The sequence below is a fragment of the Varanus komodoensis genome, unplaced genomic scaffold, assembly GCF_004798865.1.
Source record: "Varanus komodoensis strain SLA01 unplaced genomic scaffold, ASM479886v1 scaffold15, whole genome shotgun sequence".
Taxonomy (NCBI): Eukaryota; Metazoa; Chordata; class Lepidosauria; order Squamata; family Varanidae; genus Varanus; species Varanus komodoensis.
The window spans coordinates 7,496,431-7,521,297 of record NW_025335440.1 but is presented as its reverse complement, the minus strand read 5'-3'; the positions used below and the strand labels follow the sequence as shown (position 1 = coordinate 7,521,297).

Sequence of the window (24,867 nt, the reverse complement as noted above, 5' to 3'; positions counted from 1 at the left end):
CTTTGCAGACTTTCTTCGTCATAGTTGGACCATCCCGCACATGACTCTGTTCCAAGGCAGGTCAACGGCTTGGCTAGTTTGTCCAAATGTCAGATATCCTCAAAAATACGAGGGATCCTACTTGTTCCACTTTATCCTTCCATCTTCTGACCTTGAGGGGGGCGGGTGCACCTTATTGGACGGTTGGAGTGGGGGAGAAGGCCTCCACCTGTGCTTTTGTGACCAGCTTCAAAAGCTCCTACCTGCATCCTGAGCTCACATCAAATGGCACATTTTTTTTTTTTTATTTATATCCTGCCTTTTTCCTCAAAGGGCTCAAGGCAGCTTACATCATTCTCCTCCGCCATCTTATCCCCACAACAACAACCCTGTGAGGTAGGTTGGGCTGAGAGGCTGTGACTGGCCCAAAGTCACCCAGTGGGCTCCATGGCTGAGCGGGGACTCGAACCCAGATCGCCTGAGTCCCAGTCCCATGCTCTTAACCACTACGCCACACTGGCCACATCTGCAGGATTTCCGCCATCTCAATGGAGAAGCGACAGAATTTCTCAAGCCATGTAGGGAAAGAAAGCAGAGCTATTACTTGCAGGATTCCAGGGCTCCCCAATGAGCAATGTCTTCCTACTTAGGAGAACCAGAGGGTGGAAGGTTGCTGAAAAAAGGGAGCAGAGGATTGAAAAGACTGAGCAAAGGAAAAGCCACTTATGCAAAAAGTATTAAGCATGTTTAGGGAAAGAACATCGTGGTTCAGTGGGAGTTGCAAACGGACGAATCTGTTCATGTCGCTTTCAGATTTTTAAACATCACACCTTCCTTCCCTCTCAAAGGACTTTGCCAATTCTGGGAAACACCATCTGGAGCAATCTCTTTTCTACCTGCACCAGGCAAATTCTGCAAGAGGTGCCGCTCCCAGGAGGAAGACCACCGTGTCATACTTCCCAGACATGGGGCTGTTGAAGATGCTGAGCCTGCCAGAGAGAAAGAGCATTCTGTGGCCGAGTGCAAGATAGCTGAGGATGCAGGACCCCAGACCCAGACTTTGGAGAGCCACATTTTATTTATTTATTTATTAAAACATGCCCAAACCCCACACCTGAGCAAATGTGTCGGTTTCCATTTCACTCATATTCATGCTTTAATGTCAAGTCTTTTGTCTTGAATACAGGTGATCCTGCATACGTTGGAAAATTCTGATTAAAACAGAACCATGGTTAAATGCTGGTGCATCCCGGTGAGAGGGCAGAAGCTTTGTGTCCAAAGGCACCTGTGTCCAATCCTTGGCACGTTTGATGGAAGGGCTGACCAGGTACCAGGTGCAAGGAAGGCGCCCCGACTGCCGACACGGCTCAGAAATGGCAGCTCTGTGGACAATCCTCCACCCTGCTGCTGATTAGCAATCTTTGACTTTGGAAGTAGTTTTGGTAATGGAAGAGACACTCCCTTCATCTCTGGACAAATGCAAAGGAGTCCTTCACATGACACAGTTGAACTATGGAATTTGCTGCCATGGGAAGTGGTGACAGACACCAAATTGGATGGCTTTAAAAGGGGATTGGGCGGACCCCTGGGGGAGGCGGCTGTCAGTGGCCACTAGCCTTGCTGGCCACGGGCTTCCTCCTTTGCTGAGAAGCTTGGGCAGCTCTCGCACCCATCCTGCTGGAGGGATCTTTGGGCAGCCGGTTTGTCAGCTTGTGGAGAGTGCGGGACTGGATGGGGCCACTGGTTCGATCCAGCAGGGGTCTTATTTTCTCATCATACGCAGACAGTGCCTCCGTGTGAAGTGTGGGCCAAACCCATGAGCTATGGGGCTAGACCCATCAAGCCATCAGGCCTTCAGGCTACTGGGCGGTATAATTAACATATAATTAATAATCCAAGTAGTAATAATTGGTTGCATAGCCAGAAGTGTGGCTTCTAGAGCGAGAGAGGTGTTATTGCCACTCGGTATGACTCTGGTGCGCCTGCAACTGGAGTGTTGTGTTCAGTTTTGGGCCCCTCATTACAGAAAGGATATAGCCAGGTTGGAGTCAGTGCAGCGAAGGGCCACAAGGTTGGTGGCCGGTTTGCAGGGGATGATGGGGTATGAGGCGAGACTGAGGGAACTGGGTCTCTTCAGCCTAGAGGAGACTCAGAGGGGATCTGTTGGCGACACACAGGTATGTGAGGGGGTGTCACACGGAGGTGGGCAGAGACCTGTTCTCCCCTGCAGAGGAAGGCAGGATGTGCTCCAATGGAGCAAAGCTCAGGGAACCCAGGTTCCATTTAGATGCCAGGAAGCACTTCCTGACAGTTGGGACCCCGAGGGTGTGGAATGGGCTTCCACGGGAGGTGGTTGAGGCCCCATCGATGCGGGTGTTCAAGAATAGGCTGGACGTCCACATGGTGGGCATGTTGTGAGCAGAGCCGGCTGGAGCCGGGGGTCAGACTAGATGGCCCGGGAGGCCCCTTTTGGCTCGCTCTGTTTCTCCGTTTCTAATAATCTGGAGCGCTGCAGCTGCAAAGGCCTACAGAGGAAATCTCCGAGGCCCAGGCCACTCCTCTCCTCCACTGTACAAACCACAGACAGCAGGTAAATACAAAAATGTCATTTATTCTTTTACTCTGGTTGTCTAGAAGTTATATACATATATACACTCATGCAAAAACAAAAAAGACGTAACACAAGTTCAGTCATTTTAATACAGTGCAAAAACGTCTTCAGAAAAACCCAGTTCCTCTTCTCCCATGCAAAGACAAGTGAAGCTTCTTTGGTTTAAAAATAAAAAAAGACATGGGGATTATATAAGATCCCAGTCTCCCTGGTAATTAAAGGGTGAACAATTTGGAATTTGATGTTTATTGATTTTTATTCAGAAAACTTTGTGTTTCTTTATTATATTTATATCCCATTTTTCTCCCCTTGCAAATCTCAAGCTGGCTTCATGCAGTCCCAAGGGGGTCTCCCCTCCAACCTCAGACCAGTCCCAGGCCTGCTTAGCTTCAACAGGATGGCTGTCTTTCGAAAAGAAGATTTGCTCCTCTTTTAAACTAAAAGGACACTTAAAGCACACCAATCTTGCAATTTCCTCTCTTCACAATATACCCACATCTCTGCCTATTTTCACCAAAGGAGAGAGCGCTCTCCCACCACTTTTAATTAACACCAGAATAATTGTAAATGGGTAGGTAGATGAGGCTTGACATAGAACCGGTTGAGAATTACCACCACTGCTCTAAGACCGCACCAGCACTGAATCTAGGAAGGCAAACACCTGCCCCTCCAGATGTTCAGACTGCAATTCCCATCAGCTTAACCAACATGACCAATGGGGCAGTATAAAAACATGGCAAAGGCCACATGAAGAGGGAGCTTGCAGACTGAATGTTCTTCCACCAGACCAAACAAAGGCTCTCCCAGAGACGGGCTCAAGCCCAGGCGACCCTTCTCCCGACATGCTGCTTTTCTGTAAACAGAGAATTCTTTTGTCTGGAGAAGCATCCCCCACTTAATAGCCAAACTGGCACAGAACAGACTCAAACCACCTAGACCCCCATTCTCGCCGTGTTCAAAGTTTGTCTCGGCAGGCCCCTGCTGGATCGCAATACACAACCTTAAAAAAAATTCTTAAAAGCCGTTTCAAACATGGCACTCCTTTGCAAAAACAAACAGCAGCGAACTGAAGAATGGCTTGTGTGGCGCACAGAAGGGGTGGGAATCATTTTCAGACCAAGGGCCAAATGGCATTTCAGTGAAACTCTCCATTCCAGCAGTGGACAGAACTAATTGGAGAGGCAAAGAGCTGCTCGTTTTAGCCCAAAGCTCCCACTACTTGTAACCACTCATCTGAAGCATTTCCACTTTTTAGACATTCCAACTTTTTAGAAGCATGGAAACAGGACAAAAGCAGGGAAAAGATGAGGCTCCCAGACTGGAGGGAGGGGGTAATGCCAGGAAAAGGCGATGCATCCATGGAGGATCCCTGGGCCTTGGATGTGGGAAAGAGAATGGTGCTCCACCCCAGGCACTCTCTCTGCCTCACTGTCCCGTTTGTAAAATGGGAAAGAGTAACCCAAGAGGACTGGGAGAGTCATCCAAACAGTTCCACGCTTGACCATGTGGTTTCCTCCACATGGGGACTGATGCAGTTGCCAAGTGGCTACCAAAACACGCTGCCAGGAAAGTTTCACTGTTTATCTCCGTGACCGTTTACTTTCCAGGATGGAACTATTTTCAAAATTTGAGAAAAACCTGGTGCATTTGACAGCTCCAGCGGTGGCAAAGTGGTGCACGGGTGTTCTGTGCGCGAGGAGCTTGTGAAGTGGGTCACTTCGACATGCAGCTCCAAGAGGACTGTACCACGTGCTTTTTCTGAATGTCTGAATCATCTTGATGCATACTGAGGACTAGAGCCTAGGTCTTAAAAGTTGGAGACACAGATGCACCATATACCACAGAGATGCGGAAACTACAAGTATGCTTTAGGAAGTGGGCAAAACAGAGGGAAGTATTTTGGCATAAAAGGGTGGGAAGGTGGAATGAGCTCTTTTTCGTGAAGGAGGATGCCAAATAATAAACCATGAACTCTCAGTATGAGCTGCCAGTAGATTTTAAAAGATTATTCATTTCCTCAGTTCTCGGTTCAGACTGCCTGCAGACTAAGGAAGTTAATTCTCCATCCTCATTTCTCTCCCATCACCAAGAAATAAAACAGAAATCCTGAGTATAGGATAGAAATCCTGCATAATATGAAACAAGGATGGGCAAGTGATTGACAGGTTTTATGGCTGCACATAACCACCAGACTATCACAAGTATGAATCTCCCGTTAAATCTTACACTGCCGCGATCTCTGAGAAAACTACATCAAAACTTTACACGACAAACTTGTTCCAAAAGTTATTATTAAAAAGGTTCTACAAATGGCAAATGCTGGCATATATTTCCACATATTAGACGTCAGGACCTAAAAGCAGCAGAGTTTGAGAAAAGCATGAATTCTAGTTACTATTTTCAAAAGTGCATGCGCTTAAGTTAACGTCCTATGGGAGACTTTAAACACCCCGCAAGCAGGCGAAGTGACCCGGGAGCGAGAGCCAGCTCTGCTCTGAGTTACAGGGCAACCGCGTCCACGGCTATGCGTGTGTTTGTCTGTCTGCTTTTGTCCAGAGATACTGCACGTCAGGAGCCAATCTTTTCAGAAGCCTGCAGACGGCCTCCAGCCACACAGCCAATTCCACAGGACCTCCAAAACAGTTCCCATGTGCCACACCCTCTCCACTGAGGCAGGAGGCTCCAGTAGCCAACAGCCACGCCTTACACAAGTCGCGTGCAGCTACCTGGCTGAGGAAGCAAGCCGCTTTCAAATATAGTCACCTGCACTTCTCCGTCTTTGGTGTAACGTCTTAAATTAGCAGAGGCGCAGTGCTTATGAGCCGTTGGCAGATGCTGCTATTGTGCTCTTTCTGAGATACCCAAACCCTGTGCCATGAGGAAGGCTGAGAGGCACCCTGAAAGAAATCGAGCTGCTATGATGAAGAAAGCCGCTGCTCCATTCTCCAAGCGGAAAGCACCCATCTCCCATCTTCTTGCCTGAATGTGGCAGCTGAAAAAGGAGTGAGGAAGTTCTTAGGTGCAGCCTGGGATACTGTCGCCAGCCATGGCAGGATCTGTGAACCCAAAGCGACTGGGAGTGGGGATCCTAAAAGCAACCAGTTGCAGGATGGTCCCACAGGGATGAAGGGCTTACCGCTGTTCTGCAAGATGCTACAAGGGTGTAGGAAACAGAGTACTTGAATACAGAAGAAGCATGTACTTCCACTTTCCATCAAGAGTATGGGAAGGCAGAAGGCACAGCTATGATGTTTGGGGAAAGCTGGCCAAGGTAACGGCGGCTTTACACAACGCACTGAAGTTGCTGTTGTCGAACGCTGAAGCTGGCTTCGGCATTTTCCTTCGTGGGGCTGCACCGTGTGCAAGACTCATTCCTATTTCAGTATTTCCACATCATACAAAAAGATGCGGTCCAGGAAGTTGGCCAAACCCTGTGGCAAGCCACCTGCTTCCGAGGAAGGAGAGCGCATCTGGTTTGCAAACAAGCAGCAACTGCAGGGCAAAGACAGACCAGGCCAAAGGAGGGCAGGAGGAATCTTTTTACTTGGCCAGGCTGTAACATGGAAGGCAACGATCCGAGGAAAAGGAACGAAACTTTCATAAGCCTGCTTAATAAATCGGATTCAAGGAGGCCACTGAGCAGGTGCCTAATTCTGAAATATTCTGCTCTAAGAACCCAATCTGACCATTTTTTAAGCAAAAGAAAAAACATTCCGCTTGTCTGGGAACAGTGGACAATAAGGGAGCAATCGCAATGGGCCAGTAGTAGCGGCTGGGAATGAAACCCATCCCAGCTCCCCAAGCCTTGCCAGAAGTACCATGAAGAACGAAATTCTTGTTTGCCAAGAGAAAGGCTTAATCTTGAGGGATGCGCTGGTTACAGTCGCCACCACAAACTAGTCTGGCTGTTGGCAGTGCGCACCTGAGCCCCTCTTTAAAGCTGCCCCGTTAAACTGAAAGACGTATCTTACAGAAAGGAAGTCCACCTGCAAGACCACCACTCCGCCTTCTGCCCGGCATGCTCCCCCACCTGTCCGCTCACACGCCAGCGGCGTGTGGGGAAAGCAGGCACAAGCCTCGCACACCAAGTGCAGGAAGCATCACTTGGTGTGCGAACCTGGAACCCTTCCGTGCAATTCCAAGGCCTTCTCACGCACTCACAGGCCGGTGACGAAGGCTGAGGACGGTTGTGTACAAGCACCGTTCACCAGGATGCTCCAGGATAGGCCCCCACCCGGCATTCACAGGGCTATTATCCTCGCCTTTTCCACCCACTCTTCTGCTACCCATTTGTCCACAACTTCCTCATTACTATTACGCTTAAAGCACGCAGTGGGCCCCGTCGTTCAAGAACTCGTGCACGCATCAGTTGCCCACTGCCTATCACTTAAATCCTCCTTTCCCATGAAAACATGGATTTTTCAGCCACGAAAACCTGGGCATTCGACTTGCAGGAGCCTAAAAGGTGCCCACAGCAGTGTGCTGGCGGGGGGGTGAGCAGATGCCTGACCAATCAGAACACGGCTGTAGGGGGTTCACCTCACAGGCTTCCCCCTGCGCGCACCGCAAGGCCCATTGCGCTGGGCAGGGCCTTGTCTGGTCGCCTCCTGTGGCAGGATGGAGTCCATAGCCGACTGCAACCCGGTTCGTGCTTGCGGAGCATCAGGGCCAGATCAGGCTCCTGTTCCATCGCTGGTCCACTGTTTGTCCCCCGTCAAGTACAGCTACAACCAACCCGTCTACTAAAAGGCAAGATCAGCCCACAGCAGGTACCTACGAGGAGGTCGCCAGAGGTGATGCTCAAATTCTCCTCTGGATTATGCACATTAACCTGTACAGAACAGGTGTGCAGAAGAGTCTGCCTGCAATCTAGAACCGCTCGATGCCAAGACCCATTCGCCTGGGGCAGCCACGGCTTAAAACCCGCTATATTGTGCAACCTGGTTCGGACCAGCTTTCAACACACGCACCCTGCCAAACCAGAAACAGCACCTCTGGAATTCTGAAATGCCACATCTGGAATTCCATGGGTAGTTCTCTTTTCATACTCCTCCAAAGTCTGAATGCTTCTCCACAACTTGTCGCGACAGTATCTGGTGGGAAGAGAGACAAGCCACCCCTATGTGGAAAAGTATCTGCCAGACGTTCCTTAATCCATACAAGTAGAAGTTGCAGAGACAGACTGTGACAAAAAGGACAAAGACCTTTATCTTCCTGGCTGAGCTGTAGAACAGGTAAAGGTAGCACTGCAAAAAGACATAAGGAGCATATTAACAAGCAGGTAACCTCCCTTGGCAGAAATCCAACCATGCCTGGAATACCACATACAGCTCTGGGCACCGCCCCCATCCCCAAAAAGGTATGTTGAATCGGAAAAAGTCGAAAAAGGGCAACCCAGTGGAGCTACTCCTCAGCAAAGAAAAATTATAACTCCTGGGACACTTCAACTGGTGTAGAGAAAATAGGAAGACGGTGCTCCCCTCTTTCATGATGTTAGGATGCAAACAGCTTTGGAAAGCAGCGGGGGCGGGACGACAAAGCTTTCGAGAGCTGCTCGTCCTGATGACTCTGTGCTGCCTCCAGGACCAGGGGCAGTTTGCCCGATTCCTGCAGCTGCCGCGGAACTTGGGCAGGAGGCTGCTATTGAGCATGTGCCTTGCTCGTGGGACTCGCACGGGCAGCTGGCCGGCCACCACGTGAACCGAAGGCCGGCCTGGAAGGACCATGATCTGGAGCCGCACAGCTGTTCTCTGTCACTTTGTTTTCTCTGCTCATATGGAACAGTGGGGCCTGCAGGGCTGAAGCCGTCTCAAAAGAGAAGCGCCGGACGTGCAAGAGCGATGGGGCGGGGGGACACAAAGCCACTGCTCAAGTCTTCCCGGACTCTCCATTAGGCAACTACCCTCTGCGTTAACCAGGGGAGGGGGCTCAAAAAGATCAAGGGGCAGGGATTGCAAAAGACTGAGGGAAGGAACAGCGACTGACGCAGGATGCGTTAAGGACATTTAGGGAAAGGACCGTGTGGATTTGTGGCAGCTGAAGATGTGCAATTTCGGCCATTTCCTTCTCTTTCATTTTCAGAGTTTTAAAAGTACATGTTCTTTGAGAGGTCAAGGAACTTGTGAGTTCTGGTAGATGCAGAGAATGACGAATGGGAGGATCCTGGGCCTGATCCAACAGGACCTTTGTGTTCCTAAGGTTGCTAGAATCTGCCAGTTTCAAGAATGAAGGTTCATGAACCTTGTGCTATGAATAGATCTCCTAACGATCTAAACACACAAACATCAGAAGCACGTGCTGAGCTTCTGGGCATCAAAACTGCCTACACAGAGGACTGTATTTAAAATAGCATGCAAGTGCAGGCAAGAAGCTCGTGATTTTTTAAAAGGAAGCATCAGCTCCACCAAAACAGAGAAGAAAGTAGGCAGGTTACTTACTGATAAAAAGCAGGCCGCAAAAGGCAGGAGAAATGCTATTACATTTCCAATTCCTTTGTGATCTTCCTGTTGGAAGATGATAATTGAAGGTCAAGTTAACTCAGCCTGGGCAAGTTAAATCTACAGAATTATCAGACTGCAAAGGGGGCCGTGCTACCTTGCCATGACAAAAGACCCCCATTTGGAGATCTGCCCTGCCTGGTTACTCAGGGGTGATTCATCTCGTAGGGAACAATTGTAGCTGTGCTTAGACAGAAAAACAGTCCTACAATCCCCAGCACAGGGTAATGAGACTTCTTCTGTCTGAATATGCACAGGAGGGCATCCTTACTGTTGTAATTACGTACAACCCGACTAGTATATTCCTATCCGCAGTGTATCTGCAGAAAACACGCAAGCTAAAATCAGGCCAAACACGGCAATGAAAGCGAGCCTTCCCGATGCGTGCCAGTCCCTGCCCCCAGCTCCCTTGATTGCCTTTTCCCGTCCCGCTTACCTGAAACGAATACTCTGCAAGGTGGACGCCTCGGATGAGATTCAAAGCTCCACACATGATGTTGAGGACGAGAGATAAGATTCCCAAGGCTGACACAGGTTGCATTCTGTATGCCGGGGCTACAGGCCAATCGGGGGGGGGGGGGGGGGGGGGGGGGAGACTGGTGAACACGGCCCTTCTTCAGCATAAACGCGATTTATCTACCATAAAGGACTGCTGTATGGGTTAACAGTAAGTGAAGCTCTTGCAGTGCTTTCTATGTGCTACACAGAAAGCTGCACTTCATAGCAGGGGTCCACAACCGCCAGGGGAGCAGCCCGTGGCCTGTTAGGAACCGGGCCACGCCGCGGGTGATGAGCGGTGGACGAGAGCAAGAGTTCAAATGTTAAGAGGCAAGGAAAAATCTCTTCGAGGTTCGAACTACGTTTCTAAGTCCAAACCGCGGGCACAGTGGGAAAAGCGCCCTCGGTCGTGTGCCGTCAGCGCTCGCCTCCTGTTGCGTCTTGGGCTTTTCACTACTTTTTGATGGTTCTGCCTTTTAACTGCCTGCCTCCTCGACCCTTTTCAGTCCCTTTTACCTGCCTGCCTTCCCAATCGTTCTGCCTTCTCGAGCCTTTTCTGCTTCACCGCTCCTCACTTAAAAGTTTGCAATTTTCATTTTATTATACAGTTCTGTACATATTTACACATTTTATTAATTTTAAAGTTTTAATTAATAAATTTGGCATTTCATTGTGTTACTTGTACCTTAAATTATGCATATTTACTGTTTCAGTTTATTGAGATGGGTATTGTTAGGGGTCTGGGAACAGATTAATTCACTTCCCACTATTTCTAATGGGAACACTACTTTGGACTTCAAACAATCCAGAGTTCAAACAGCCTCCTGAAACAAATGAAGTTCGAAGTATGAGGCGCCACTGGAATGCGCCTGAATCATCCCAGAGCCATCCCCCATCCCGATCCATGCAGAAATTGTCTTCCACAAAATCGGTCCCTGGTGCTAAAAGGTCGGGGACCGCGGCTTTACAGCATTCAAATAACATTGCCTGAGTTTATGGATACTTGTCCGCACGCTTACCTTCAGCAGGTTCCCTGTGCTAAGGGGATGCTGATATGCGTATTTTCCTGCATCTATGTCAACGAGTCATTTCGTGCTCGCACTGGGCTCTTGCAAAGCCCAGAGGCGTCCGCAAACAGTGCTAAAATTAACCAGCACCAGCCGTATCTCTTGGCCGGGGATAAGAAACAGAATCCCATTCTGGGCGGCAAACTTACCAGGCTCAACGTGGAGCTCTGCGTGGCCGTTTACCATCCCGTTCCTCATCTCCAGCTCTTCCAATTTCACAAGGGCAGGAGGATGCAAGCGAAGCTCTTCTCTGATTTTTTCCAAGTTGAATTTTGTCTGAGCATCACTAGTGTAATTGAAACGGCTTTTCACTTTCTGGATGACATTGTCTGAAACAGAGGAACAAGACAAGCGGTTACCGAAAACAAGAAAACGGGCACGATTAGGCTTTGTCCACAGAGCACCTGCAAGCTGTGGAGTGCAGCTTCTGAGTTCAGAATTTGCATACATTTTTATTTAGCACAGAACACAGCTGGAAGGACAGGACAACTAAGAACATGAGAACCACCCTGATGGGTCATGCCAAAGTTCCACCTGGTTCGGGAGTCTCTCTCCACACTGTAAGCAGCCAGAGGCCCATGGAAAGCTCATGGAAAGCTCACAGATAAAATATGGAGGTGCACGGTGCCCACCCTGCCCACCCACAATGCTGCTCCCTAGCAACTGGTGTTTAAGGGCATGCTGAAGGAAGCAGACAGCCTCCGTGACTCCTAGCATCATGCGTCATCAATCTGTCCAGTCCATTAAAGCGATCTATGGTGGTCGCTGATATGCCAGTCCCTTGGGGCTGATTTGCCATCCAGGTCGGTTACTCAAGCTGAAACAGGCACTTGCATTAAAAGACCCCCATTTGGCTGGGACAGCTGCTGGCTTAAGTTCGATGTGACCAGGTTCACTATTCCAGTACCTGAGAGCAGAGCAAAAATGTCAGCCTTTCCTATATGTTACATTTAGGATGCAATCCTGTGCATACTTAGAGAAAAATAGTCCCAGAACTCCCAGCAGTTTCCAGCCAAGCCACTGAGGCCCTTTTTGCGCCTAAGGGAGCAGCCAAATTAATTTTTACCAGCACTGCATAAGGAGGACTCTAAGTCCTATACTTAGAAACACAGGAAGTATACCAAGTCAGACCACTGGTCCACTGAGTTCATTAGCGTTACACAGGCTGTAAGTTACCTCCTCAGGGTTATAGGCAGGGTCTTTCCCAGCCCTACCTGGACATGCCAGGGATGGAATATGGGAAACCTTCCAGGAAAACCACACCCTCTACTCTGAGCTAGCTATAGTCTCTAGCCGGTCACATCATGAAGCTCAAATACACATCCAATACACAAGAAAGCAAAAGGAGCAATATTAACCATGCTACTTCCCAAAAAAAAAAAAAAAAATCCTGAGGAGGAGGAGACACACAAAGCAAGCATGCTACACACCAAATTCAAGAAAAGCATATGGTCTGGAAGCCAGGCCCACGCTTGCGGCATCATAGGAAGTGGCAAATTCCCACTGCAGCTCATCCAGAAAGCAGAACGCCATGACGGCTGGGTAGCTGCTGTTACAGATGCCCATGCAGGCAACGTCCCCAGAAGAATGGAAGCTGAGAAGAGAAATAGCCAGGATTTGTCAAAAGCTACACTTATGCACAGACACAAACGCACTCAACAAAAAGGAACAGAGGAAGCTGCACTGATGACAGAAATCCAACTGCTGCAATCAAAGCTGTTCTTAAAATTTGACTCCAGATAACCCAGAATCTTTGTAACCAGAGCACAGAAATGGATACCTTGTGCAAAACATGCCAATTGGTGAATCTTCACTTTCAGGGTTTTGGTTTGGTTTTGTTTGCTTGTTTGTTTGTTTAAGAGAAGCGTGTTTAAGGGGGCAAGCTGCAAGCTGCTTTCCAGAGTTATAAATATAGAGGTGAGACTAAGAGACTTAGACTGACAAGAGACTTTGTCATTAAGGTGCATTTAATCTTCAGTACGGAAAGAAAGCACCCAGGGCTCACAGCATTTGGTCAAGGTTGTTGGAATACATTAAAGGGATACAATACACAAAGTCACGCTCACCACACCTTTACATCCCACATGGTTCCCCTACCTTCTCTCTATAGTCTAGATTGCACAAGAATGTCATAGTCTGTAAATACACGTCAGCTCAGTTTTGAGATAACCCGCTGGGCCTTGTAAAGCGAAAGGGCCTGACCAAATCTATCCATTCCTTGCTTCCCTCAAAGACAAGCAGCAGCTGAATAAACCAAAATGTGAGTCACGGCCATTCCTGGTTTGCTCAGCTCAGCGTTCAGGTTTCCTTAATGGGGCTTAATTACTCTAGCAAAGAGCTGGGTTTGAAAAACACTTCTTAAACAGTGTGTTTTTAATTTATTTACTACATTTCTATCCTGTCTTGTTCAAGAAGGGCTACAGACATAGTAGATAAGCAAAAAGCTCGCAGCAGCCCTCCGAGGAGGGCTTAGGAGTCAGGAACTGGCCCAGTGGGCAACCCTAGCTTGAACTATGGGGCAGAAAAGGTCTGCGTGCCACTGTGGGCCATACTTCCAAGGTGCTCAGGGTCCAATCACTTCCTGCCCTGACTTATCACAAGCTTTTCTTGGGTCGCTCGTCAAAATTGGGGCAAGAACATGAGCACGAAACTACCCCTCAGGACAGTATCAGATAGCGCCCACATTCGCCTCCCGCCCAGGTGTTGCTTACTGTATCCGGAGGTCACGTTCGTTCGCTGTCCCGCGATCTGGGTAACACGTGAGAATGGATGACAAGGCCTTGAGTTTCTTCCTGCATTCCAAGAAGTCCTGGTCTAGGTGGAAGTCTGTGGAGGCCGAGAGCGGAAGTCCATCCCTCACCCGCACCACGCAGGCAAAGAGGATCATGGACATCCTCCACAGGAGAATTCATGGGGGCAGCCTGGAAATAAACGTTATTTATTCAACCTATTTCATAATGCCATTCTTCAGACAAAACCTTGGACAGTGGAACCCTAGGGATCTTTAACAGGGAAATCATCCTATGGCTTCCATGCCAGCTGAAGAATGCTGGGCGTTTGCAAAACCTTCTCCTGTCTCAACACCCATATCCTAAATGTTTGAATCCTAAATGTGGCTAAATTAAAATACAATATATACGAACACAATATAAAATAGCATAAACAGTGGAGAGACACACAGAGGCAGCTTAAAACAGGGTTCTATGAGTAAAAGAGTCAAAGCCAGTGTGAAGGTCTTCATCGAGTCCTGCAAAGATGTCAGCCCCAGCAAGCCGTTCCAGAAAGAGCTCTCCAGAGCCGAGGCGCCACTCCTGAGAAGGCCCTGTCATGGACCACCAGCATCCTTATTTGAGCAGGCAGGACCAAGAGACGGTTCGCTGAGAAAGACCTCAATAACCTGCCCAGTTTGCAAGGGACTGTCTTCTCTTAAATATAATAGCAGGCACGTGTTGAGTGTTCCAGGTTTTCTGACTGATAGCTACTGGCTCCACTGACTCATTGCTTTAGAGTTCAAGGACATAAACCATAGGGGTCTGTGAAGGGTGGACTTTTTTATCTCTTGGGAAAAGGAAACCGCTACCTTTACGGACATGTTCTCCAAACAGGACACATAACCCTCTCTTTGACCCTTACAATGTCCACATTGTAATGTCTATGAAGCAGGCAAAAGGCTGCATCCATATCTAAGCTTATAAGATAAAGAATGTACTAAGTTGCATAAGACTTCAGCCACGTTCCAAAGTACCCTTCCAACCACAAACCTTCCTTATGAACCTCAGGTGTTTGCAACCTCATATTTAATATTAACATGCCTTTCCCATCAGCTTCACCATCTAGCCCTTTTAGACCTTGAAACATCCCCAAGTCCTACAAGTTCAGGTCTGTATGAGAGCCAGTGAAGCAGGGCGGTCGAAGTGCTGGACTGGGGACCTGGGCCCTAGTCTCCACTTGGCCATGAAATTCACTGGGTGACACTGGGCCGTCACCCCTTCTCAGCTCAACCTACCTGAGGATAACAATGGAGTGGAGGAGAACTAAGTAAGTTGCCTCAGGCTCCTTGCAAGAGGGGAAAAAGGCAGGGAATAACTGAGTTCAATGAAAAATGTGACAAACCAGTTTGGCAGAATCCAGCAAGGAGTCCACAGCCCAGCTGACTGCCTATATCAGTGGGCAAGGCCCCCTCTGCCACTCGCACAGAGTAGATTTAGAGGCTCTGGGACCAACATGAGCAGAAACACTCATTTCTAGACTTGGGCAGGTGAGTCAAGCTCACACAGCAATGCTCCACTGAGCTGTCTCCTTTGAGGAATGTGTGTTTCGGCTCATTTAGGCGCTCCCTCTAGAAATCACTGAATCTCCACTTGCATAGCAGAACCAGCAGGACATTATCACTTGTAGAAAGGAATGGTAGATGGTAAGAGAATAGGGAGAATCATAAGTGCTCTGTTAAATTCTGCCCAGAATCACTGGCTCATTACAGGCACCAGACCAGTTCCTGCCCTTCTCCCAAAGCATCAGTCATTGAGCACCAGTTCAGGTATGCTCGAGGAATGCCTCTTTAATCAAACTGGCTTTCTGTACATACCTCAGCTAGAACAAACCTAATCTCTACCCCAAAGCAAGGCCTGTTGTTTCATTTTAAGCAAGCTTGTTCCATCCTGAGCTCGCTAAATTTCCCATCAACTGCTTGGTTTTCATACCCCCTCATCCACAAAAAAATCTTTTAAAAAAAGTGTGTCATCTTTCAGAAAAGCATCCAGAAGAGTTCAGCAGAACAATATTTCCTGCTTTAGCAAGGGGTTGGATTAAGTGAGTTTTGAGGCTCCTTCGAGCTCAATAATTCTAAAATATACAAATGAACTAAAACATGTGATGAGAAATAAGAAGATTATGCTTCAAAGAATCCCTGCTGCTCAATTACTGCTAGTTTCACACTTCTGAAGGGAGGAAATCCTTTGCATATTTAGACTGAGAAGAAGTCAAACAACTTATGGCATTCCTCAGCCAGCCAGAGCTATTTTCTGTCTAAACATGCAGAAAATTGTGCCCCAAGTCTTGCTTTCGGCAGCCTCCTGCACTACCTAATTAATGCACAATTTCTCCTCCACCCGCTTTTAAAAATGATTTAGCTTGACAGGTTATAGCCTGACAATCTCTCTTGACGCTATCCACCCCCCCAAGTATTCTTTCCTGACCTTGGCTACATAAACCTGCTCTGGCTAATGGGCGGTAGAGAACTTAAATGCATAAATAATTAAAGCTTGTTTAGGCTTGACAGTGGCCCACTAAATCCCCAAAAAGGCTTCAGCCAGAAGCATCATAATCCATTTTTCTGACTTATGAAAAAGGTACCGGTCTCTGCTAAGGACCCCTTCCAGGCAGCACCCTTCTGACCCTCCATCCCACCACGACTTTCCAAAGTGCCCGGCACTGTACAACACGGAGGGAGAAATCATCATGGCACTTGTCCTTCCGCCCCCCACGACACACACAACCCCTCGCGGCGCCGTCCATGCTTTCCCTCACAACAGCCCTGCAAGGTAGTCTCGGCCGCTCCGCGCTGAGCTGTAACACTCCCGTCGCCGGGGGGGGGGGGATAATGGAAGGCGTGGGCCAAGACCGCAGGGGCAGGACCCAGGCGGGGAGGGCAAGCCGGCGAGCGCCCCGGCCGAGGACCCGAGCCCAGGTGCCCGCCGGACGGCTGTCTGTCGCGGCGCCCGCCCCCCCACGCGAGGCCCACGGACCCCCCCCGCCCCCGCGAGCCCCCCGCCCTCCCCCCGGCCGGCTGGCCGCGCCTCACCGGGCCCGCGCGCCTCCGGGCCTCGCCGTCACAGCGGCCGCGCCGGCAGCGGAGAAAGCGGCCTCCACCGCGACAAACGCGCCCGACCCGCCCGCTTCCGGCCATCGAGACGACGCGGCCAGAGCGCCGGAAGAGCGCCGCGCCGGAGCGCCCTCCCTTGGCTCGCTCCCCCTAGAGGTAGAAGCCGCAAGCGCACCCTGAACTTCGGGTCCTGAACGGAAAGCCGCGACGCGGTCCCAGCATAGGGTGGCTGCAGGGAGTGCGGCCTTCCTCACCGTTGGCAGCGCAAGCCTCTCCGCAGAAAAGCCGCAAGCGCCCACTGGATGCTGGAAATGGAGGCGAGAGTCCGACTGGGCTCAGGTAACCCGACAGGCCGCACTCAGGTCGGGGATGACCTGCAGGTTATCATGTTGTCTGAACACAGCGGAGAGAGCAAGCCGTGGTAACTCAACTGCAAATCATGGGATTGTTATTGATAATCATGGATCACCCACGTCCCTAGTCCAGCACTCTAGCAACCACTTCACACTGTCTCTCTTCATGCTTTGATCATGGTTAACCAGTCATGGCCTGATCATGGTTAAGTAACCACGGCTTGTTAGTGCAGATGGGTTCAGACCACGATAAGCCATGTTTCAACAACATTGGACGGCAGCTTCAGTCACCCCAAGCCAATTGGGCATACCACTTGGGAATTGTGGGAGCTATAATCCAGTGCATCAAGTTAGGAAAGTTTGACCTCATTGTTTGTGAGACTTTGTCCAAGCTCCTTCAAAGGAAGCTACATTCTTGCTAAGATTTTCAAAAAATAAAATAAAAAAGAAGAATCCAACTCCCATCTTCATCTGCTTGAATGATGAGGCATATGTTTTCTATCAGATCGACTAATTAACTAAAACCATGGTACAAAGCTGCTTTGTTCAGGTTAAAGATGGGGTAGATTTTGAAACTTTGTGGCAGAGAAGAACTGGGAATTAGAGTTATCCTCTGTCAGTCCCATGGTTCCAAAGTGCCCTCATGGAGGTCATTAATCATAGATTCCTGGACAATACGCCTATATCCAAATATGCGCACCTTCAGAGGTACACCTGGTCCTCAGGTTAAGGAGTTCCGTTCCTGAGATTGTCTTTAAGTCCCATTTGTATGTAAATCAAATCACATACATAAAAAGCATATAAAGCACTGAAGAAACACTTCCATATACACTAAAGCATCTTGAACACAATACAGCATTTTAATAATGATAACAATACAGTAATGATAAAGTAACTACTGAACAGCAACTGAACAGCCCCCTGAGTGTGCTGGTGTGACGTGGTGTCCACTGTAACAGCAGGGGGTTGGACTCGATGGCCTTCATGGCTCCTTCCGACTCTATGATTCTATGATTCTATAGGTGTACCATATAGTTCTTAAAAGTTTTGAAAGAAGGATAGAAGTGGTAAAAAGATTATTAATGTTAGCTCAAGAAGTGTTACCCTTTAAGACTAGTGTTAACTGGATGATGCTGGAGGTGGGACTGGTGTTGGAGAGGATGGACCTGGTGCTGGAAGGTCAAAGTTTGATTGTGCTGCTGGAGGCTGGGGGTGCTGTTGCCACAGGAGTTGCTTTCTGGTTCCAACTTCACTGCTCAGCGGCACCACTTTCAGCCTCCTCCTTCCATTTCCCTCCTTCCTATCCTTCCCTTCCGAGGCAGGATTTGCTCGTTCTTAAGTAGGGGTTGTTCTTAACTCAGACGTTTGTAACTGGGGGACTGGGTGTTCCTGGAATAAAGTCGTTCCCTAAAGAAATCCATCATCTCTCCCCAGCACAGCCCATCCAAGCCACACACTGAGTAGCTGTGAAGTGGTAAAAGAGATGTGTGAAAGCCACGACTGCAAACTTTCCTATCTTAGAAGACAATGCAGTCATTAAAAGGGGAAGGCCATGACCCTGGTTCTGCAAGTCTCCTGTTAGATAACTTCCATGAAAGCCTACACTGGGAACAGACCTGGTTTATCTCTGTTTCTGGATTCAAGTGTTGTTTCTCTTGGCTCAAGCCAAATGTCACTTTGGATGACATTCATCCTTCATCTGCTTTCAGAGTAGCAATAATAAGCACAAAGCAATTACGTGGCTTATTTGAAATGTTCAAAGAACTTCACATCCATTCTTTCATATGCAAAAGTGCGTACAGCCTTAGCCACATCAGCTGCTGGCTGTGGCCCAGGTAGCTGCACAAAAACTTTGGGGTCACTGGGGTAGGTTGAACCACCTCCCTGCCCAAGCAACTTTGGCCGCTGACAGCCGTGATTCCTGCAGCTGGGGTGAGCGGCAATCCTGGCAGCAAACTGGGAATATATTCAGGGGCTGAGGCACTGGGTGGGAGGCATTGAAGGCTGCATAAAACCACTGGGGGGCCGCATGCAGCAAAGCACCAAAGCGTGCCTTGCAATGCAGCCGCTCCTCAGAGTGGGTCTATCCAGAGATTCTTTTCCATAAGGAATGCCTTTACTGCTTTTGAACGTGCAGCTGATAAACAATTGGTTTATGCCAATTTTATTGTATTGTTGATTGTTTTAATGCTCATTGGTTTTAATCTTGTAAGCCTTCCTGAGACGCGATAGTGAAGGATGGCATAGACATGTTTTAAATAAAATAAATAAATAAAATGCACACACTGGTATCAAAACTAGGCGCACATGGGCAACTGCCAAGGCCCCACACCCAAGCAGGGTCCATGGGACAACCCCCCTAGAAATGCCCCCCCCATATATGGACCCTAAGAAGCAATTAACACCTGCCTCAATTTTGGTGGGGAGGGGGGCAGGAAGAAGCCCTAAATCATTTCGTGGAAAATCAGGCTACATAACTTTGGCCCTGTATACACGGGCAACACACAACAGCCATTTGATATCTGGATTTGACCTAATGCCAAGGTATGAGAAAAACAGCTTTTGCTTTCATTAGCATTTCCCCAGGCACTTGAGGTTCCTTTGAGCTTCCAGTATTCAAGAGCTGGCAGGGAAATGTTTGGTTAACTCTTCTTCACCTTTCCAAGAGATTCAGTGAAGAGCTCGCTGAAGGCTTTTCGCTCTCTCTTACCTGCCTGCTTGTTTTACAGTCTGGAGCTTTGTTGCAATTATTATTATTATTATTATTATTATTATTATTATTATTATTATTATTATTATAGCATTTCTATGCCGCCCCTTGCCGAAACCTCGGGGCGGCTTACAACATGATAAAATACATTGAAATACAATAGTACATAATAAATTACCATTAAATATAACAATACAAAAAATACATTGATTTACAAATACAAAATTAAAATTATCAGTATAAAATAAAAATATAGGAGGAGAAAGAGAAGGAAGAAGAAGTTGCCCAGGCCAGATCATATGTTTTAACAATTGAAATGATGTTTAAATAAAAAGGTCTTTACCTGGCGCCGAAAAACCAGTAACGACGGTGCCAGGCGGACCTCTTTGGGGAGTGAATTCCATAGGTTGGGCGCCACCGCAGAGAAAGCCCTCCTCCGGGTATTTACTCTCCTAATTTCTTTCATGGAGGGTTCCCGGAGAAGGGACTCTCCCGCAGATCTCAAAGGGCGGTCGGGCATATACGGACGTAAGCGCTCGTTCAGGTAGCCAGGACCCAAGCCGTTTAGGGCTTTGTAGGTCATAATCAACACCTTGAATTGGGCCCGGGCTTCAATGGGAAGCCAGTGAAGCTGATGGAGGACTGGAGTCATGTGAGCATAACGCCCCGTCCCCGTCAGCAACCTGGCAGCTCTATTTTGCACCAATTGAAGTGTTCGGACTGTCTTCAGGGGAAGCCCCACGTAAAGCGCGTTACAGAAGTCTAGGCGGGAAGTCACCAGCGCGTGTGTCACCGTCGCCAGGCAGTCGTATTCCAGGTAGGGGCGCAGCTGATTAATCAGCCGAAGCTGAAGGAAGGCGTTCCTCGCTACCGCTGTCACCTGAGCTTCCAAAGAAAGCTCCGGGTCGAGGAGTACTCCTAAGCTGCGGACCTTATCCCTAAGAGGGAGTGTTGCACCATTCAGGACCAGGTCAAATCCACCCTCTCCGAAACCCGATCCGCCAACCAACAGGACCTCCGTCTTGTCTGGGTTGAGTTTCAGTTTATTGGCCCTCATCCATTCCCTTACCTCGGCCAAGCACCGGTTCAGCACAGCCACTGCCTCATCTGGGTTAGTGGAGAATGAGAGGTAAAGCTGGGTATCATCAGCGTATTGATGATTCCGCAGCCCACACCTCCTGATGACCTCTCCCAGCGGTTTCATATAGATGTTAAATAGCAGAGGGGATAGAATGGATCCCTGTGGTACCCCATGGCATAGCTGCCATGACGTAGAGACATGGTCCCCCAGCACTACCTTCTGGAATCGACCGTCGAGATAGGAGCGGAACCACTGCAAAGCAGTGCCTCCAACCCCCAATCCCGCAAGTCTATCCAGAAGGATACCATGGTCGATGGTATCGAAAGCCGCCGAGAGGTCCAGAAGAACCAACAGGGATGTACTCCCCCTGTCCTTCTCCCTGCACAGGTCGTCGTACAGGGCAACCAAGGCAGATTCAGTACTGTACCCGGGTCTGAAGCCGGACTGAAAAGGATCCAGATAATCAGTTTCCTCCAAGAGTGCTTGGAGTTGTCCCGCCACCACTCGCTCCAGCACCTTGCCCAGAAACAGGATGTTGGCCACAGGTCTATATTATTATTATATTACATTTCTATGCCACCCCTTGCCGAAACCTCGGGGCAGCTTACAACATGATAAAATACATTGAAATACAATAGTACATAATAAATTACCATTAAATCAAAATCAAAAGCTGCACACCCCTTCGCAACCAAAGGCTTCCCAAATTAATCTTCTCTAAAACATCAGCATTCTTGCTGGAAGGAACCGCTTCAAAATGCATTTCTTCACAGCTGTTGGAAAGGAGTTTGCTTTGAAGTATCCTAATTGTAAGACCAAAATGGCCTTATCGGTACCCACTTTAAGGATGTAAGAAGTTGTGCTGGATTCAGCATTCAGTCACACAGTGGCCAACCTGGTGTTCCATTGGGAACCCTCTTTTCCCCCCGAATCCCACAATACTAGAACCCGGAGTCACCCCATGAAGCTAAAAAAGGCCCTGCCAGATCTGACTTTAGACCATTGGTGAGATGACAGAGGGCCCCCAAAGTTGATGGGAAAGATTTGGATAGGTTGTGTGGCAAAAGATGCTTTGTCAGGCCTCAAACTGTTTAGGACTTTTAAGATAATGGTCAGTACTGGGAATTATGCTGCAATGAGGGCTTGTATCAAACTGGTTCCAAATTAGTAACTTAATAGCTGCATTATCTACTAGCTGGCAAGTTTTGAAGGAAGCTCTGTGTATATGTTAGGAATAAATATACCAGGACTCCCTCCAGAAAAGGTACCCTCTCCCCTACCCCCATTTATAGCTGCAGTCCTATGCATATTTATACCCCACTGATTTTCAGCTGTACTTCAAAATAAACATGTACTGTAACAATCAGGTAGGGCTGTGACAACATCAAGGGAGGTACTCACAGTACTAATGTTCTCTTTTTCCATTTTTAGGGGCTGGAAAACCCAAGACGTACAGAAGGTATTAATTTGGATATTTTTCAAGAAGCCTCCTACACAGTTTGCATGATGCATGAAAACAGAACAAGACAAATACAAAGAACAATTCATACAGAACAAACAACTCAGAAAAACAGGTGCTCTGTTCTACCTTTAATATTTGTATAGTGCGGGAAATGGAAACATTCTCTCTTCTGGATAAATGTTAAAGGTACATGACCTTTTTATTGCTTTGCAGTGGGTGCTGGAAGCTATGTATTGTAGAATAAACATGAAACTGTAAAGGGATAGTGAAAAGCTTCTAAAGGATTTCTCCAGACACAGCAAATATGGTTGAATGTAAAGAATTCGGTGACACACCAAGAAGCAAAAATCTGAAAAGCTCACATATAAGCTGACAGGGGCTGACCAAGGAAGAGATGGCGAGGTTGTGGTAGACAAACTGAGACAACTATCAGTCCCTTGTGCAGCTGATGTGGAAAAGGCAAATGCCAGTCTTTAGGGAACTCGGTACATCACAATGCCTTCAGACAAATTGATCATGCTTGCAATACTCTGTGCACAGATCTGACTAACGCAATGCAAAAAGGGAGGCACAGATCTGGAAAAGGTACAGCAAAGGAAGGCCAACATTAATTAATTAATTAAAACATTTTTATGCCGCCCCTTTTGCCGAAGCCTCGGGGCGGCTTACAACAACAGTGTTGGAGCAACTGCTTGACGAGGAGCATTTGGATCATTTAAGGAGGTGGAAAGAAGCACGACGGAGGTTGATAAAATCATGGGGATTGGGGACTTTTATACTTTGCAGGGGGTTCTGTTCCTCCCCCGCAGCAAAGACAACTGGAAGACTGAACAGCATCTGAAGGACTAACGTTTTCCTTATTTTGTTGAGGTCACCAGCATCGCACTCCATGCGATGCTCAGCCAGCCCCACTGAATTCAATGGGGCCAGCTTCGGAGAAGAAGCACGCAGGATTCGATTCATCCCATTTACAGACTGCGAGCCTAGGACTGGCCCAGGCCCACCCAAACGGCTTCACTGCTGAGACCACAACCCGGGTCCTTGACCCCAACACGTCCAGCACACCTCGCTGGCTCCCGGTGCAGAAGGTGCTCACACACGCCTCCGTTCACTGTTCCATGTAATGCACCATGCGTACGGCTTCCATGGAGCCTGAAGTGCCTGATCCTGCCTCATCTTCGAAGCTAAGCAGGGTCAGGCCCGGGCAGAAGTGGGATGGGCGACTTGAGTGTATGATTCTATGATTATTGCTGTCAGCTGCCTAGAGAGCTTTGGCTATGGGCAGTATAAAAATGTAATAATAATAATGTGCATGCAGAGGTGTTTGTGTATGGCCAAGCAGTGCAAATTTCATCTATTCCTACATTTATACATATATTTATAGGCCACCCATAAGGCCTTTGCGAGCCTGAGACTGGCGAGATCTGGGATCCTGTCCCCACTCAGCCCCGACTTCGGCCTTTCTGACTTTCAGCCCCACCTATCCCACAGGGCTGCTGCTGTGAGGCCAACGCACACGCATGCTGGGCTGCAACTCGGGACATCCAGGTTTCCAGGTGGCCACATGGAGCCCACCGGGGGACTTTGAGCCTCTCTCTCTCTCTCAGCCTGGCCTACCCTGCAGGGTTGTTGTGAGGGTAAAATAGAGGTGGGTAGGCCACCCCGGGTTCCACACAAGGGGAAGCCAGGCAAGATGTACGGGGGGGGGGGGCAACGCGCGAGTGAGAGAGCGCGTGCGCGACCAGTCCGGCACGCACGGCGGCTCGGCGCCAAGTGCCACATCCGCAGAAAGTCTGGGCAGGAGAACGCGAGCCGCGCGGCGGAGGGGGCGGGAGCGCTTCGTCTCGCGAGAGTGCAACGTGCAGGCCGTCCTGGCCCGCCTCCTCACGCGCGGAGGGATCCGTGCGCGCGCGCGTGCGCGCACGGCCGGCCCGCCCCCTGCGACTCCTGGGTGTGGCCTCGCCGAGGGCGGGGAAACGAGTTGCTGTGCTTTTCCCCTCCCCTCCGCTCGCAAGAAAGCGTGAACCGTCGGGAGGAAGGAAAGGGGCGTGGCTCGCTGACGCCATCGCTCCCTGGGCAAGGCGCTGCCGAAGGGAGGGGGAACTAGGAGAAAGCGGCTGCTCCGGCGCGTGCGTTCCCGGGGGGGCGCGCGGGCGGCTGGCGGGCCAATGGGACGGGCGGAGTGAGGGCGGGGGAGCGGGGCCGCGCGCGCGGGGGCGCGGCCGGGGGGCGTGGCCGCGGCGGGGCGCGCCGCCGAGCCTCCTGGGGCGTTCTCGCTCGGGCGAGTCCGTTAATGGCGGCCGGTCCGGCGGCGGCTCTCTCCCCTCGGGCGGCCGTTCGCTTCGCTCGCGGGCTGGGGCGGGGGCGATGAGGGGCCGGCGGTAGGGCCTGGGGAAGCGGGGAGCATCACGCGGGCGTCGCCGCCGCGGCGGCCTGGTAAGGCGCCCGCCTCGCGTTGGCGGTGAGGGGCGGGCACGTCCCGGCGGGCTCCCCGGGCTCCCCCGCCCCGTGCGGCCGAGGGTGGATAGGGGTCTCCCGGGCCGCCGCCGCCGCCGCATCATCCTTGGGGCGGACCCGCGAGAGGAGAGATGCGGCCGTCCCCGAGGCGCCCGCGGTTGTGCGGGGCCCCTTCCCCGGCTGTCCGGCGTCTTTCAGGGCCGGGGGACCCCCCTCGCTACGCGGAGCAGCGGCTGGCGGGGTGTTTTCCGGGGCGAGGGGCGCAGGCATGGTTGCGATGCCGCCTCCCGATTTATTCATTCATTCATTAACTTACTATTTCCGACTGGAA

At 49.7% G+C, this 24,867-nt stretch overlaps 2 protein-coding genes across 5 annotated transcripts in view; one reads left to right on the top strand and one right to left on the bottom strand.

Moving 5' to 3' along the window:
- Positions 1-473: 473 nt before the first annotated feature.
- SEC22C (SEC22 homolog C, vesicle trafficking protein) lies at positions 474-24,867 on the bottom strand. Of its 4 annotated transcripts, none has more exons than XM_044425262.1 (7): positions 24,853-24,867; positions 13,364-13,573; positions 12,083-12,246; positions 10,802-10,981; positions 9,524-9,642; positions 9,028-9,093; positions 2,571-7,836 (listed from the first exon to the last, which is right to left on the bottom strand). In XM_044425262.1, the coding sequence occupies exons 2-7, from the start codon at positions 13,543-13,545 to the stop codon at positions 7,633-7,635; spliced, it is 915 nt and encodes a 304-aa protein (XP_044281197.1). In that variant the 5' UTR covers positions 13,546-13,573; positions 24,853-24,867; the 3' UTR covers positions 2,571-7,632. The 4 variants fall into 4 exon arrangements, with proteins under 4 accessions (XP_044281199.1, XP_044281197.1, XP_044281196.1 ...); XM_044425261.1 differs by lacking the exon at positions 24,853-24,867 and adding an exon at positions 16,453-16,563; XM_044425264.1 differs by lacking the exons at positions 2,571-7,836; positions 9,028-9,093; positions 24,853-24,867 and adding an exon at positions 474-968 and having other exon boundaries at positions 13,364-16,215.
- The window catches only part of NKTR (natural killer cell triggering receptor), a 35,687-nt gene continuing 35,188 nt past the window's right edge, over positions 24,369-24,867 (top strand). The window contains exon 1 of the mRNA XM_044425254.1: positions 24,369-24,515. The gene's annotated coding sequence lies outside the window, so the exon portion shown is untranslated. The remainder of the gene's footprint in view (positions 24,516-24,867) is intronic.

Bases quoted from the DNA above. Each gene is read 5' to 3' on its own strand.
- SEC22C (XM_044425262.1), bottom strand. From the start codon at position 13,545: ATGTCCATGATCCTCTTTGCCTGCGTGGTGCGGGTGAGGGATGGACTT. The intron at 9,643-10,801 runs GTAAGTTTGCCG...ATTGGCCTGTAG, and splicing joins AGAGCTCCACGTTGAGCCTG to CCCCGGCATACAGAATGCAA. The intron at 7,837-9,027 runs GTAAGTAACCTG...GTCTTTTTGCAG, and splicing joins TTGCGGCCTGCTTTTTATCA to TGCTACCTTTACCTGTTCTA.